The sequence below is a fragment of the Condylura cristata genome, unplaced genomic scaffold, assembly GCF_000260355.1.
Source record: "Condylura cristata isolate star-nosed mole 26May11 unplaced genomic scaffold, ConCri1.0 scaffold00030, whole genome shotgun sequence".
NCBI classification, from domain to species: domain Eukaryota; kingdom Metazoa; phylum Chordata; class Mammalia; order Eulipotyphla; family Talpidae; genus Condylura; species Condylura cristata.
This window is the reverse complement of record NW_004567131.1, coordinates 21815373-21831093: the sequence shown is the minus strand read 5'-3', so window position 1 is coordinate 21831093 and position 15721 is coordinate 21815373. Positions and strand designations below refer to the sequence as shown.

Genomic DNA, 15721 nt, shown 5'->3' with positions numbered 1-15721 from the left:
TGCAATGGGTCAGTCATCTACTCTTTGTTTCTCCCTTTCCATTCTTTTTCTGCTCATTAGATGCCACTCTGTAGCAGCAGCTTGGAGGTTTCCCTGCAGGTGAACAAAGTAAGGTAGAATAGGGTTGGCCCTTATGTATATTCCATTACATGATAACTGAAAAAAAAAAAACAAAAACAAAACACACATGACTGGAGAAAATTGAATTTGGCACAAGTAATTCAGTTTACAATATTTGAAAAATAAAATTTGGTGCTCCTTAAGTCACATAGGAAGCTCTAAAAATGACAGGTATGGAACTTGCATGTATAATTATCAAGGACTTAAAATGAATTATCAGACAAAGAAATATTTGATATGTTACTACAGGGAAAAATGTTTTCTAACTGTAAAAGGATATGTGACATATTTTTAAAATATGAAATGTAATTATTTCACCGGTGGAAATGAAATTCATTTATTCTGGGAGTCATACTTATTACATTAAATTTAATTTAGCTTGAATCCCCATTTCCACCTGTCATTTTAAACTCTTCAATTAGGTTTTTCTAAAATATTTAATTGTAAGACGTTGTATTAAACTTGTCTGAGTGTAGTAATCTTACCAAAGAAGGGGAAGTATGCTATGAAATCCAAATAAAAGTAAAGTATTTCTTTGTTTTCACTTTCACTAATATGTATTCTTAATGTTCATTAAGCATATATGCCTCTGTCAAGAAGAGGCCTTCTTAGAAATGTTTGTTTCTTAATCATGGCACTAATTATTTTTTCTCTGCCTCATCATAAAAATTAGTGAGTTTCTCTCCCCCTTTGCTTCCTGACTTTAGAATCTAGGGAAATGAGGTTTTCATTTGTTCATTTTAAGCTGAGTTTTGTGTGCATTTGGCTGTACCACATATCTCAGATATATCACCTCTTATTTCTTATAACTTTAGACAAGTATTACGTTACATATGATCCCTCATAAATCCAGCCCAAATTTTATTGTTTTGATAGACTGTTCTTAAGGAAAGCTATCACAAATTTTAAAATTTAGATGTTATTTTTGTGTTTTTTCATCTAAAGCTAGATTTATGATAGTTTGCAAAGATTAGCAAAAAGAAGTAAGCAGAGTTGGAAACAGTTGAGTCAGAGGCAAGGACATGGACTGTGTATGAATTGGGCATCGTGAAAGGCTGTTTAGCCAATGAAGCAGGCACAACTTTAAAAGTAAGATTCTCGAACTCAAATTTAAACAAGACAAAAAAAAAAAAAAGGATTAAAAAAAAAATTTAAACAGGACAAATGGCCAGTGACACGGGTCACACTTCAGCAGTAAAGGCAGCGAACAGGGACTGCCAACAACGGACCAAGATTTAGAAGGACATCTTTTGTTGAACTCTGGAGAGAAGACATTGTCATGTGCATCCTGTGACTATAATCTAAGCTAATGAAAGTAGTCCACACATTATTTTAAGAAAAGCAACAATGGATATTACTGGGTTGTTTCAATAAATAACTTTCAAAATATCAGACAGATAATACCAAAGTGTTCATCAGCAGAAGCAATCTAGATGGTGGTGACAGGGAGGGGGGCAAACATGATGGTTTTCTGGGAGCACAACGGTGCCTTAAGAGTTATGATTTTGGGGGACTTTTCATATTTACCAAAAAAAAAAAAAATTCAATCCTCCCTGGTCGTGCACGGGTTAAAGCACAGCACTAAGAAGCTAAAGCCACTTCAGCATGAGTTTGACCGCCCCCAGAGGTGACCCACTTGGCATGGCAGACCTCTCCTGACCCGCCTGCTGCTCCCCTCAGCAGTGTACTTCTAGGATCTGCCTATTCTGACCCCTGGTGACTCTTCTTACCACCCCTGCACCTCTGGCCAGTACCCCATTTCTATATGCATAAATAAATAAATCTTTTTTAAAAAATCAATACCAAGATTAGAGTTTATACTGTATACCTATAGTACATTTTTCTGTTATAAGACTCTGCAGGTAGATTAAAGTGAACAATGAGGAGTTATAAGAATGAATGAAATGAATCCATTAATCAGGCCTTCTCAATGAGTATATTCCTGTAAAATACTGTGTTGCCTGAAAATTATTAAAGAAGAAGAGGAAAAATTCATGAGTAGTAAATAGAATATTCAGCAATATGATACCTTTAATGGTCTCCTTTTAGCAAGATGATACTTTTAAAAAATAAATAAATAAATAAAATAGGTCCTCCCTGGTGGTGCAGGGGGTTAAAGCACAGCACTAAGAAGCTAAAGCTACTTCCGCATGAGTTCGATTCCCGCCAGCCCTGGAGGTGACTACATGGCCTGGCAGACCTCTCCTGACCCGCCCGCTGCTCCCCTCAGCAGTGTATTTCGTCGATCTGCCTGTTCTGCTCCCCACTCTGTCCCTGGTGAATCCTCTCACCCTCCGCATCTCTGGCCTGTACCCCAGTTCTGTATGAATAAATAATAAATCTTAAAAAAAAAAAAGTAAAATAATCTGGGAATAAAACAAAAGAGAAAAGAAGCAGGCAAACTGGAAAAAGAACAATAAATTGGATGGGTTGTGGGGATGTCCACCAGCTTATGTTTTTATTTCCAAGCCCTTAAGGAAAGAGCTGCATCAAATGTTTGGGTGAAAAAATTCAGTACATATTGGGTTTGCAAACATAACCAGAAATGCCACAAAAGAGAGAGGAAAGGATTAATCATCCAAGATCATAAAACCAAACAACTGGGACACCCGATTTTGCTAAACTCATTCAGATGATACAGGGGCTGCATGTTTTCTTCTACTCTTTTCAGGCAGGAAATAAGTATCACTGACCACAAAAACTGTTCCTGTTTAATGTGATCTTGCTGGGGCAAAGCACTTTAATGGGAACATGCCTAGGAATATGGATGCAATTAAGTATGAATAAAGCTGACCCAGGTTCCTGTAGCTTAACCTTAAGGAAACCCCATGCTGCCAATGGGAACACAGGCTCCTCTTTGCCTTCCCGCTACGTGCAGCGTTAGCACATTCACAGCCATCTAATGTGAACCAGATGCAGAGCGGGAGAGCCTCTTTGCTAACACATTTGATAACACACTTTGAAAATATATATTGACATGGTAAAATTAATAGGAGTTGATCTTTAGGAAATCATTAGAGAGGAAGACAAAGATTTATACAGAAGCAGGCCCATCATAATTACTGATAATTAAAAATTAGATATAACTAAACATCCAGTAACAGGAACATGATTAAATGATGATGCATGGAGTTGAGAGCATTAACTAGTCCTTTCAAGTTAAGCTTTAAAGACTTTAATGATACAAGACAGTGTTTCTCAAAGTGCGGTCAGCGGGCTGCTAGAAATCCTAAGGCTTCTTCACCAGGTGTACGAATGCAAATCTGTTTTCATAATAATGAGATCATGCACAGAAGATGAACTCAAAGTATAGGCTAGATCAATGAATGTTTATGTTAACAGTCTTTTTCATTGTGTTCATATTAGCACTAAGGTTTCCATAAGCATGAGCCAAGAGTACTACTGAGTTATACACTGTGAATTGTTCATCTGCTGTGTATGCAGTAACTCACTTTAAAAGTCAGATCCTTTAACAATGACCTTGATGAGTTTTTTCAAAAGCTTGTGTGCTATGGTGGTGGGAGAAAGATGAGGATCACACTTGAGGAGATAAATCAAATACTGCCTAAATGAGCAATTAGGTAAGAAAATAAATAAATTTCATAAATTTCAAAAATGACCTTGATGAAGGAGCAAATATTATTAATTATATAAATCTCAATTCTCTGAGGCAAGTTTTTAAAATATCCCTGAAAGTAATAATAATTATGCACAATTATGCCATATGAAAGCACATGTGGACAAGCACTGTGAGACTGATTTGCATGCCAGACTAATCACTTTGTTTTATGGGAACAATATTTTTTAGAAAGAATGACTAATATATTATAGTGTTCAAACTTGAGCAACTGGCACACTCTTCTTAAACATGCATGAATCAAGACTGGTAGTACCAAAGAAAATACATGACCATATCTCTTACCAATCATAGAATTTGAACTTTCAAATAAAATTTGGAATTTTGAATAACATGTTTTCCACCTTGAGCACAACAGCAGCTTCCCAATCTTGTAAGGACATGTATGATAAGATATTGTTTGTGTCCTATTGAATAATGAAACGTTTCAATTTCTGACAAGTTTGATAGCTCAATGCCCCAGTATTTCCTAAATGAAAAACGCATGATACAAAATCACATGTTTTGTATCATGTTGCATAAATGTTTCATTCAAAGTCTTAGAATTTGGGCTACTTTTGAAGCAGGGGAACCACTCCATTTCTGTTCCTTGTACCCATTGTGCACTGTTGTCAGGACTGACAGTACTTTACTTGGCATAAAATATTTTCCCATATAAACGGTTGTGTATGACGACCTAATTTTCTTATTGATTTCTCTTAGACACATAATCACTTTGGTTTAACCACCTGCAATAATTCTTGGTGATTTCCTGTATCAATCACCAGGCAACTCATTTATTTCTACATCTTTCTAGTAATTTGAAGTCGACAATCTTATGCAAGGATCTGTCCAGGAAAGTGGACTTAATTACATTTATATATTTACATTCATGACATTTATATATTTACAAACATTCCTATGGAATGTTTACTTTCTCTTGGCAAAGGCAAAGTTTTATTTGCAGGAAATGTTATTTGTGTCCCACCAATATGGCCCATATGTACTCTATTGCAGAACTACCAGAGCCATGATTTATGTATAATTCTGATCCTATTCTGTGTGTCATTTCTTGATGAGATAAACACAAAAATTGAAAATAAGTGTTTTGGAATACTTGTAGCAATTTGATAGGCAATTTTATGTTTGTGAATGCTAAAAAGTCTACACTAGTATTTTGTGTGCTTTTATTTTCCTAACACCTTATCAACATTTTTTAAAAGCATTGGTATGTGATAGATTACAAAAATAGAAACAAATGTGGAACTGGACTTTTGCTACGTATAATTTAAATGACTGTTCTACTAGTACTATTCTATTAGTACTATTCATTTGCCTATCCAACCTGACTTTTGTTTCAATAACATTGTTTAACTATTTCTTCTGAAAAATATTCATTCCTCTACCTTTTTGCTTGTGTATTTCCAACAGGTGGGAAGGGCCAAATACTATATAAATTCTCTCCAGAATGAAATATGTTTTTCTCATAAATTACCCTATATGAAAACTCATCGTAATTTCTTCATTGAATTCTCTTAGACACATAATTTGTTTGATTGAAACTGATTACAGTATTGAAGTTAATTATCAGTCGTCATGATTTTTCTTAGTAATCATCTAGCAACTTGTTTCTTTTTTAATCTTTTGGATCATTTAAAATTGACAAAATGATATGAGAATCTGTCTAGAAGAAAATATAGAATTCATTATAACACAAAAATATCCACAAATCTCTAAATATAAGCTACTTTGAATATATTAATGCCTTTAGTTGAAGCTCCTGGGTGTGTGAATTAGTCAGCTCATAATACTTTAGACATTTATAAAAAGCAGGAAAATAGTGTATTCCTACAATGATCTTTCTTTATGGGGTACACTACTTTGTCTTCTGGTGAAATTCAATCCATGAATTCAGACTTAGTAATGAAATACATCCTCACTTAATCCTTTGTCAGCCTCTCCGCCATTATCCACCTCCAATGGAGCGTCTGTCCCTTCTCTACCCATATTTCTCTAGAGCTTTGGAAGAAGTAACTTTATATGTTCTATCTATGCTTACTGAAGAATTGATAATAATTCTCCATTCCATATACCTTTTTACCACAGTGTACATTATTGTTTATTTTTATATTCCCAGTCCCTGGAACAATGCCTAACACATAATAGATATTTACTAAATGTTTGCTAACAAATACATTCATGAATTCTAAGATTTTCTGAATTATGTGTCTCTTTTTATAAATATATACATACACACACACACACACACACACATACATATATATGTCATCCTGCCATTTGGTTTGTTAATGAGCTATAAATTCCAAAAACATAAACAGATTGTTGAATTTAAGGACCCTAAGAAGTTTTTAAAGATAATTTGAATGAATGATGATTTGATAGCAGAAAAGAATTTATCAGGAACATAGCAAAACATATTTTGAAGAAATCTGCTTACAAATTATAGAGTTGGGCTCATTCACCCACTTTCAATTTCCCTACCTTTTAGTAACATGAATAAAGTACAACATTTGCATTACAGACTCTCTAAACAATGGTGTTGGATGTATTTGCTATATGCCATTCTAGAGCTGTGTAATTTACTATAATAGTGAAACACACCTCGCTTATCTTACTGCTTTCCTGCTCTTCCTCAGTTAAATAACTTACATCTTTGAAGGGGCAACTCTGATTTTACTACAACACATTGATCTTATTTTGATTAGACACAGAAAGACAAAAGCAGAGGAAACAACTCAGAGACTAAAATGCTGTCTTCTTGCTATACAAAATTGATAGTGACCAGCGAGCAGATGCTGAAAAGTTCTTTGAATCCTGTCTGGGGAACTGTTTCTACCAAACAATCACCTGTATAAAAATGGCAATGTGATTAGAATGGGGGAATGTTATCTAGTAAAGTGCTCTTTCTAATTTTAATACAGATTTTATTTCTTGGACTACTTGGAATCTGTGTCCAATGACAATATCTTTGTACCAGCTTAAGAACAATACACAAACACACCAATGATGCTGGTATTACGACTTACTATATGTAAAATGATTTTGAATGATCAAATATATTTGAGATGACCAGATCAGAGAATTGGTTATTTACAGAATTACTATTTAGTAAACATAACAAATCAGTGTGAAATTGACATAAAATTTCTAACTTGCTCATTTGTAAACATAAATATTACTTTCATCCATACATTCATTTGGAAATGACTTCTCTAAAAAAATAGAATGAGTAATAATTTCTATATGTAAAATTGGTAATTGGGTTTTTAGTTTATGGCTACTGCTTTCAGAAACTGCAAGACAATATGTGTCAGACATATGGCTTTCCAAACCAAATGCTCTAATGTGAGAACACTGGGACGAGTCAACATAGCTACTCTTAACTACATTCACAGGTTTGACCTCTAAAGTCCAGGTTTTTTGATGCTCATTTCTTTCATAGGTTGCTTACAGTTCTAGGTTTTGAATACTCTCTGCTGTCTTTCATTAATATTCTACAATTTAAGTTTCTGATTTTGCAGTCCTTTATGGGGGCCCATAGTGACTCTTCCAAGAGTCAGACAGACACACATCACTCAATGCTCCTTTATATTCTTTCAGCGTCCACAAAGTAGAATAAAGAGCAGGAAAATTTGATGGATATTATCCAAGAATATCCAGCAATGATATTCTAACTTTTAGAGTCATTTGCTAGGATTGCATGAGTAACTTCTGGAGCATTAGGGACAAATAAATTATGGCTTTGGAATATAAAATGCTCCTTTGATATCCAACATGCTACTGCAGACAGACTGAAAATTTGACTTCACAAATATTTACTCTGATGAATTTCTAATTGTTTTATGTTGAGATTAGGGAAATAAATATGAAAGGAAAAGGAACCCCCCAACTATAGTCTCACAATCTGGGAGACCACAAACAAAAAGTCAATGTGCTAAGTTCCTGGGTAACTGGGAAAAGTTTGCAGAGGGCATTATTTTTTGATATAAGACTTTATTAAAGTCTCCCCATTAATTTTTATTTCTATATGAAGGAAAAACCAAATCCCACAGTTCTGGAAATTTATTCTTCTTTCCTTAACCATAAGTCCTTCTTGGCCATTATAGTCTGAAATGATGGCAGCTGGCATGATTCATTCTGTCCTGGGTATGCTAAGCCCAAGAGCCTGATTTTCAAGATTTTGATGTATTGTTACAAACCTATAGATCTTATCCATCTGATATTTAATCTACCCTATGTATTATTTATGAAATGCATACCATGTGTTAGGCAAGGTGAGGAATAAACAAGCAATTCTGTTCCTGCTTTCCAGAGACTTATCAGCAAATCAAATTATAACTGAGTTCCAGACATTGTTTTTAACCATCAGTCAGGCGTGCTATTGACATCACCACACAGCGAGAATCGCCAAGTGTGTGGTGTGGTATACTATTGTACTGTAAGTTGAACATTTAATTTTTTTAATAAACACTAACTCAGGGAATTATAATGCAAAGATAAAGGTAGGACACTCCTCAGACAGATTAGAGGCACATAGTAGGTAATTTAATCTATACTTGGAAAGCAGTGGATGTAACTGGCTGCAGTAAAGGTGGGAATAATAGTCCACTGATTAGTTATGTACTTTAACCTAGATTTCTAGGTACAGGTTTGATTATTACACCTGCTTTTCATGGCTTTGACCAACTCTAGACTGTTGTTATATTTGTTGTTTCTTCACTAGTGTCATGAGTAAAAATCTGCTGAGCGTTTGACCAGGGGACAGGCAGAGTAGATAACACTGAGAGACTGAGATGCCCCCATCTTCATTGCTGCAGTGACTTTTTTTTTTTTTTAAAGATTTATTTATTTGTTCATACAGAACTGGGGTACAGGCCAGAGGCTCAGGGGCGGCGAGAGGCTTCACCAGAGACAGAGTGGGGAGCAGAACAGGCAGACTGATGAAGTACACGCTGCAGTGACTTTTATGGAGACTTTGCACCTTCTCTGCAAGTGGTCTCCCCATGGTATTACCCATAGGTGATCTGACCACAAATGGAATCTTGATCTAAGTAGGCTAACTAGAAATTCTTTCATCAGAATATAGGATGGGGCAAAAACACAAAGTTTCAAGTTCTTCCTATCTGGAGACATAAGAAATAATATTTATCATCCAGGTGACACAATTGTGTTATATATACAAGGAGTAGAGGAAATCTGTCTCCAGTGAAAGAATAACCAAGCAGAGAAGGAAAAAGAAGGCTGAGAGTCAGATGAGGAGCGCTGGTGGGTCTCAACCTTCCTGAAATCTGACCTCATTCATTCCTACCCTTGAGCCCTGGGAGACATGTACATTTTTATATTAAATTCTTTATTTTGATTAAGCCAGCTTGAGTTGCTTTCTTCCCCTGCAATCAAAGTGTCCTCACTAATACATTAGGTAGCAAGTAGCTCACAGAAGGGTCACAGAATGTATAATGAAATCCAGGAAAGTAATCTTCTAAAAACAACTTCAAGGGGCTCATTTCTGTGCTAAGCATTGTTTAAACTTCCAGGGCTTCATCCTATGTTTTTAAAAAATTAATAAAAAAAGTTTCTTTCAAGTCTCTGAAAAGCTTCATAAGCTACAGAATCTTTTTTTTTTTTTAAAGAAGATCTAATGAAAAATCTTAAGGTTAAGGTTTATTGAGAGGGTGATAAATTTCCTGCTTACATTAATTCCTGTGTATTTTAAAGTTTTGGAATTATTTTCAAGATGAGTCACTCATACTTTATTTAACCATCCTTTGGCCAAACATTCTAACTTGCTTTAGGATTTAAATCATTTCAGGTAAAAAGCCTTTGTAAAAATGATGATGAGAAACATTTTTATTTAAATATAATCAGTAGACAAAAGCAATGTTTTTGGTGGTGTTCAGAAATATTGATAAAATTCTGTAAAGTATAGCTACTCCTCAAAAGTCATGCAGAGTGCATATATAGAAATATGCATATGCATATATATATATATATATAGTGCATATATACACAAATGTTGGGGACTTAAAGGAAAGGACTAGTTAATCTACAAACAGTCAAATAATATCTCTATATAAAAGTGTTATAGCAGGATTCTTAAAGACAATATTCTGAGAACTCAGTGACTAACCCAAAGGCATGCCGAGAAACTTTTGCTATTATCAAAAATATGTGGGTTTGCATAGCTCTGGCAGGCAGAGGGTGGGAAAAAACTTGTGCTTTAGGAGAATGGTGAGAATTTTGTTCAGGTATATGGAGTGGAAAGGTAGGATGATGGAAAATTTATGTTGGTGCACTGGTCTTTGAACACTGTGACTTGAATTTCCCCCCAAAAAATTCAAAATGGGCTAGTGGAGTTGACTTCCTTGGGTGCCCTGTCTTATCATGACCTCCGTGGTGATATAGTATGTATGGACTTCATGTGTGTGTGTTTGCATGTGTGTGTCTGTTTATAAATCAGTCTCACTTGTGTTCCTCTGGCATTAAATACCCTGTAAAAGAAAAGCAATTCTGTGACTATTCATTTCAGCTGTGCCTCAATGCCTTTCCCAGGTGGTCATCACCTCATGTGAATTGGCAGCCGCCTGAACAAAGAAACAATTCCAGCTAATCTCTGTTCTCCGTGCTTTTTCAGATGGACTGAAGAAGGAAATTCCAGTTTCTCTCTCATACCTCATGGCCACATTACTATTTCAAATATCATTCTTTCTGGCTAGACCATATAATCCACCTAGTACCTTCACACTCCATTCTTAATCTTATCCCGAACTGTTGACCACACACTAGTTTCCACTTTCTCCATCTTCATTTCTTCACTTCCATTTTTCCAAATTTATAGCCTGGAGGGGCTTGCATAACTGGGATTCAGTGCAATGTCTGTGCCACTCCTGACTTTGCTGCCCCGGAATAGTCTACCACAATCTTTTTAAGCACAGCTTAAGGATTTAGTTTCTTTCTATATACTCTAGCTGATTGTGTTAACATAATAATGTGGGGTTTTCTTTTGTGGAGTATTACTTTTATTTTATATAATTTATATACATATATAAATATATATTATATCATTGCCTATCTTTGCAGTGTTTGCTTTCTCCTCCCAGGTGTAGCCCCTTAAAATTCCCACCACCTATTCACCAGGGCACTATCACCATAGTCCCTTGTGCTCTTCCCCCATTTTGATCCCTCTTCCCTCCCCCTCCCCTGCAGAATGTCTCTAATTTATAGCTGTGTTAGTTTTTTTTTTATTCACTGTCATTATTTTTCCCCTGACCCCTTGTTTCATTCCCCTGTATGCCTCCTATAAGTGATTCTGATTTATTTCACTGAGCATAATCCCATCTAGCTCCATTCATGCTGCTGTGAATGGCATGAGTTTACCTTCTTTGACTGCTGAATAGCATTCCATTGCGTATATACACCACATCTTCTTGATTCAGTCATCTATATTTGTGCATTTGCAGTGTTTCCATAACCATGATAACATGTTTGCACATAACGATGGTTACCTTTGTATCAAGTGGCTAGGCTATGATGTCTTGCTCTTTGTTCAAACACTAGTCCAGTTGCTGTGAATATATGTTTAGATATGATTAACAGTTACAGACTTAAGTAAGGGGGATTATTCTCTGCTTGGGTAGGTCTCTTTCAGTCTTGTGGAGGCCTTGAAAGCAAAACTAAGGTTTCCTGAAGAAGGGAGTCTCCCTTATGACTACAGCATAGGTATCCTACCTGTCTTTCCAGCTTAGTAGCTTGCCTGGCAAATTTTGGACTCAAGCCTGCATCATCTATTTTACTTGAATTTCCAGTTTGCCATCCTGCCTGGCAAGGTTTAAGCTTCCTAGCCTACACAGTTCCATGAAACAATCCTTTAAAAGAAATCTCTATCTTATTACATTATATTAGTAAAATTAAAATATTGATAAATTATTAATGCCAACATAGTTTTCAAAAATTATATGTATACCTTATTCTTTATTCCTATATAGGGATATATGTTGAGCTCAGAATTTTAATATGCATAAACTAATATATATTTAATATAGTGCTAAATATATTAATATGATGATTATAACAACATGTCATGTCAATCTGTTATGAATTATATATTATGTTAACATATTAACATATTACATAAATATATTAAGTCTTTTAAAGATATTAATATTTCTTTCCTCTACTGTCTACTGGGGTCTGGAGCACTCTGACTATAGCACATGTATATTTTAGCACTGAATGTGTCTCACTTAGTAGCTTTGTGCCTGTTTTTTTCCCAGTAGTTTACAAAATCCTTTAAGTTCAGACTGCTTTTCATTCATGTGTGTATCCACACTGTCTGGCATATTTTAGGCACGTAAGAAATAATTAATAAATTAATAGATGAGTAAGATCCTAATAGTAATGGATTAAAATGTCATATTTTTTTCCCTAATGACCACCATGTTTCTATAATAACTTTGCTTTAATTGATGATATCAGGTTGGTCTGCTAATTAAAATGATTGCAGCCTGGAGAGCTGAGGAGAATTCATCAAGCATAGGCACATACATTTGCCACCAAGCAAAATGCATTTCCCCAGAGCTCTGACACATGTGTGTTGCAGAAAATCTTAATCCCCGATCACAGATTCAGGTGTGCAAGACAGGATACACTTCTTTTCATTTCTTAAAACTGAAGTCATTCTTTTACACAGCTCTTATTTTGTTCAGTTTATAAAAGTGTCAGTCACTTTCATTATTAAGGTGACCTCGTTCCTATATGTGTCATAGGGAAGATGAATATGGTGAGGAAGTTCCCAGGATCTCATATATACTACAGATTATGAGGTCTTAGTTATTAAGGAGCCCCGCCTACAGAGTTCCTCCTGGTGGAAAAGCTCTTGGCCTCTTTTGGACATGGGAGTCTTCGCTTCAGCATTGGTGCTTGTCAGACTCCCTGGGAAATTATCAAGGAAATTGCCTTCAGAAAGCAGGACATACACTCTCTCCTCTCTTTTTAACCCATGAAGAATGTTGTGTGCTTGTGTGATCAGAATGCTCCCCAAATCATCTGAAAAGTAAATGTAATGCATTTTACTCAAAAGAGAAGATCATCTGCTATCTTCCCAGGAGAATCAATCATTGATTACAGAAATACCAAAATTGCTTCTATGTAATTTGGAGTGAAAGGAAAATTTCATTTACTCTAAAATTGGCCCACCACATCATATTTTATGCAGTGTCAAAGGCCTCACTTACCTTACTGACACTTTTCTGTTTGCAAAAAAACACAAGACAGAGACCATAACATGAGTCATCAGGAAAGCCAATCCAATTCCAAGGGGAATCCACATATCTGAAAATCCAAACCAGTGAAAAGATAACTATGCAGCAGAAAATATTACAGACTCAGAAATTAAGGGAATTGTTTAGTCACAAGATCACCTACAATTCTGAATGTCTGAGAAATCTTTGGTAGAAAGGTGAAACTTGATGTGGCATCTATTTCCTTCCCATCCTTGTCCACACCTGGAAGTGATATAAAATGTATTAGTTGGGAAAAAACAGAAGTGGAAACATATTTTAACAACATTGTCAGGGAATAAAATGATGAATGTCAATAGACAATAAACAATGTAAGTATCTTCAATAGGAAACCAACAAAGTTAAGTCACAGCAAAAACAATATTAATTTTTATTATCTTCACATAATTGTGTAAGATTATTTTTTCCCCAATGCTTATGCAATCTTTATCTTTGAAGTGAAAAGTTGGTACCACAGACTTCTTTCTTTAACAAGTTGATTTGTTTTTCACTAATATCTTTATTTATTATGGGTCCTCAGCCCTCAAAACTAGCACATCTGTCAATAATAAATGAATGAAGTTCTTTCAGATACAAATAGAGAATATTTAAATTATAGCCAAAACAGAAATATAAATCAGGAGGTCATTTATTTCTCACTACAAGAAGGTGATCCTTCAAGTGCAGAAATTTTTAACCTGTAAGTCACATTTTTATTCACTTATAATCGTTAAATAGAACATGTTTAACCCCTCCATTACCCTGCACAATTTATCTTCTTCAACACCTTCCAAATGACTTTTGACTTTGTTTTTTAATTGGATAGATCTTATTTCTTCTACAGACTTTGTTTATTGAGGTAATATTTGGATTACCCACCAGTTGCTACCGTAGTGCAACCATCAAGTCACCCATTGTCCACCATCACAGTCCATGGTGCTTCCTTCCCTCTTTGTTCTTACCACTCCCGCCTCTGTATGCTTCTGTTCTATAATTAAACTTTTGAGGTTTAATTTTTAAACTTGTCTTAATCTGGCTTTTAGTTTAGTTACTCTGTGTTCCATGTTTTAGTGACACCATGTAGTATTTACCTTGCAACTTCTTACTTATTTTCCTTAGTATTAGCTCCTTATTTTCCTTCTAGCTCCACCCATATTGCCACTAATAGGAAGACTATCTTTCTTGCTTGCTCAGTAATATTCCATTGTGTATATACACCACATCTTCTTGATTCACTCACTGTTTTGGGGCACTTAGCTAATTGTTATAATCTAACTATAGTACATAGTACTGAAATCAACAAAGAAATGTAAGTTTCCTTTATAATTAATTTATAATTTAGTTTTTGTATTTTTTAGGTAGATGCTCAGAGTGGAATTACTGGGTTACATGGCAAATCAATCTTTAATGTTGTAAGACACCTATGTACTGCTTTTCATAAGGTTGGGCCAGTCTGCATGCCCACTAGCAATTAGGAAGATTCTCTTTTCTCTTCTTTTTCTTTTTTTTTTTTTTAAAGATTTATTTTATTTATGCATACAGAACTGGGGTACAGGCCAGAGGTGCAGGGGCAGTGAGAGGCTTCACCAGAGACAGAGTGGGGAGCAGAACAGGCCGACTGATGACGTATACTGCTGAGGGGAGCAGCCCGGCAGTTCAGGAGGGGTCTGCTGCGCCATACAGATCACCTCCAGGGCCGGGATCCAGCTGGCACTGAAGCTGCTGTGGCTGGCTTGCAGTCCTGCATGCTAACCCAGTGCGACACCTGGGAGGGCTGGGCTGTCTTTTCTACACATCCCCACCAGCACTTATTTCTGGTCTTTTCTTAGTGTGGCATTCTCACAGATGTGAGATTCTATCTCACTGTGATCTTGATTTGTAGTTCCCTAATGATAAGTGATGATGAACATTTTTATGGACTAGGCTGTTTGCAGTCTATATGTCTTCTTTGGAGAAATGTCTACTTAGTTCTTCTGTCCATTTTTTGATTGAGTTATTGTTTTCTGTTTGTTGAGTTGCATGATTTCTTTATGTATTTTGGATAGCAGCCCTTTCTCAGATATATGATGTATGAATAGGCTCTGTTCAGTTCTTCTTCCTTTTTTTGATTGGATTGTTTCTTTTTGGGTTTGTAGTGTTGTATGAATTCACTGTATAGCTTTGGCATCAATCCCTTGTCAGACGTATGATATGCAAATATTTTCTCCCATTCAGTAGGGTGTCTTTTAGTTATGATATCTTTTATTTGGCAGATTTTTAGTTTGATGTAGTCACTTACATCCTCTTTTATTGTCCTTGCTGTTGGGGACAATTCCCTAAAGATATTGAAACTTACACTGTGAAACGTTTTGCTTATGTTTTCTCCCACATATTTCATGATTTCAGGTCTTACATTCAAGTCATTTACACAATTCAAATTGCTTCTTCTGTATTCTGTGATATAGTGGTCAAGTTTCATTCTTTTGCTTACAGCTATCTAGTTTCCCCAACAATATTATTGTTCCAGTGTATGTTCTTGGCTCCTTTGTCATAGATTAACTGTCCTTACAGGTATGGGTTTATTTCTGGGCTCTCAATTCTATTCTACTGACATGTGGGTCCATTTTTGTTCTAGTACTAGGTGGTTTTAATTATGGCCCTATAGTAAAACTTGAAGTCAGAAGAATGACACCTCTATTCTCTTTCTTTT

General features: G+C 35.5%; 1 protein-coding gene across 1 annotated transcript in view; it reads right to left on the bottom strand.

The window, feature by feature from the left end:
• Window positions 1-15721, bottom strand: part of MALRD1 (MAM and LDL receptor class A domain containing 1) — a 336021-nt gene that overhangs the window by 11183 nt on the left and 309117 nt on the right. Inside the window, exons 38-39 of the mRNA XM_012731266.1 lie at window positions 13178-13257; window positions 12988-13084 (exon numbers count right to left, since the gene is read on the bottom strand). Coding sequence (XP_012586720.1) covers window positions 12988-13084; window positions 13178-13257 — 177 coding nt within the window. The remainder of the gene's footprint in view (window positions 1-12987; window positions 13085-13177; window positions 13258-15721) is intronic.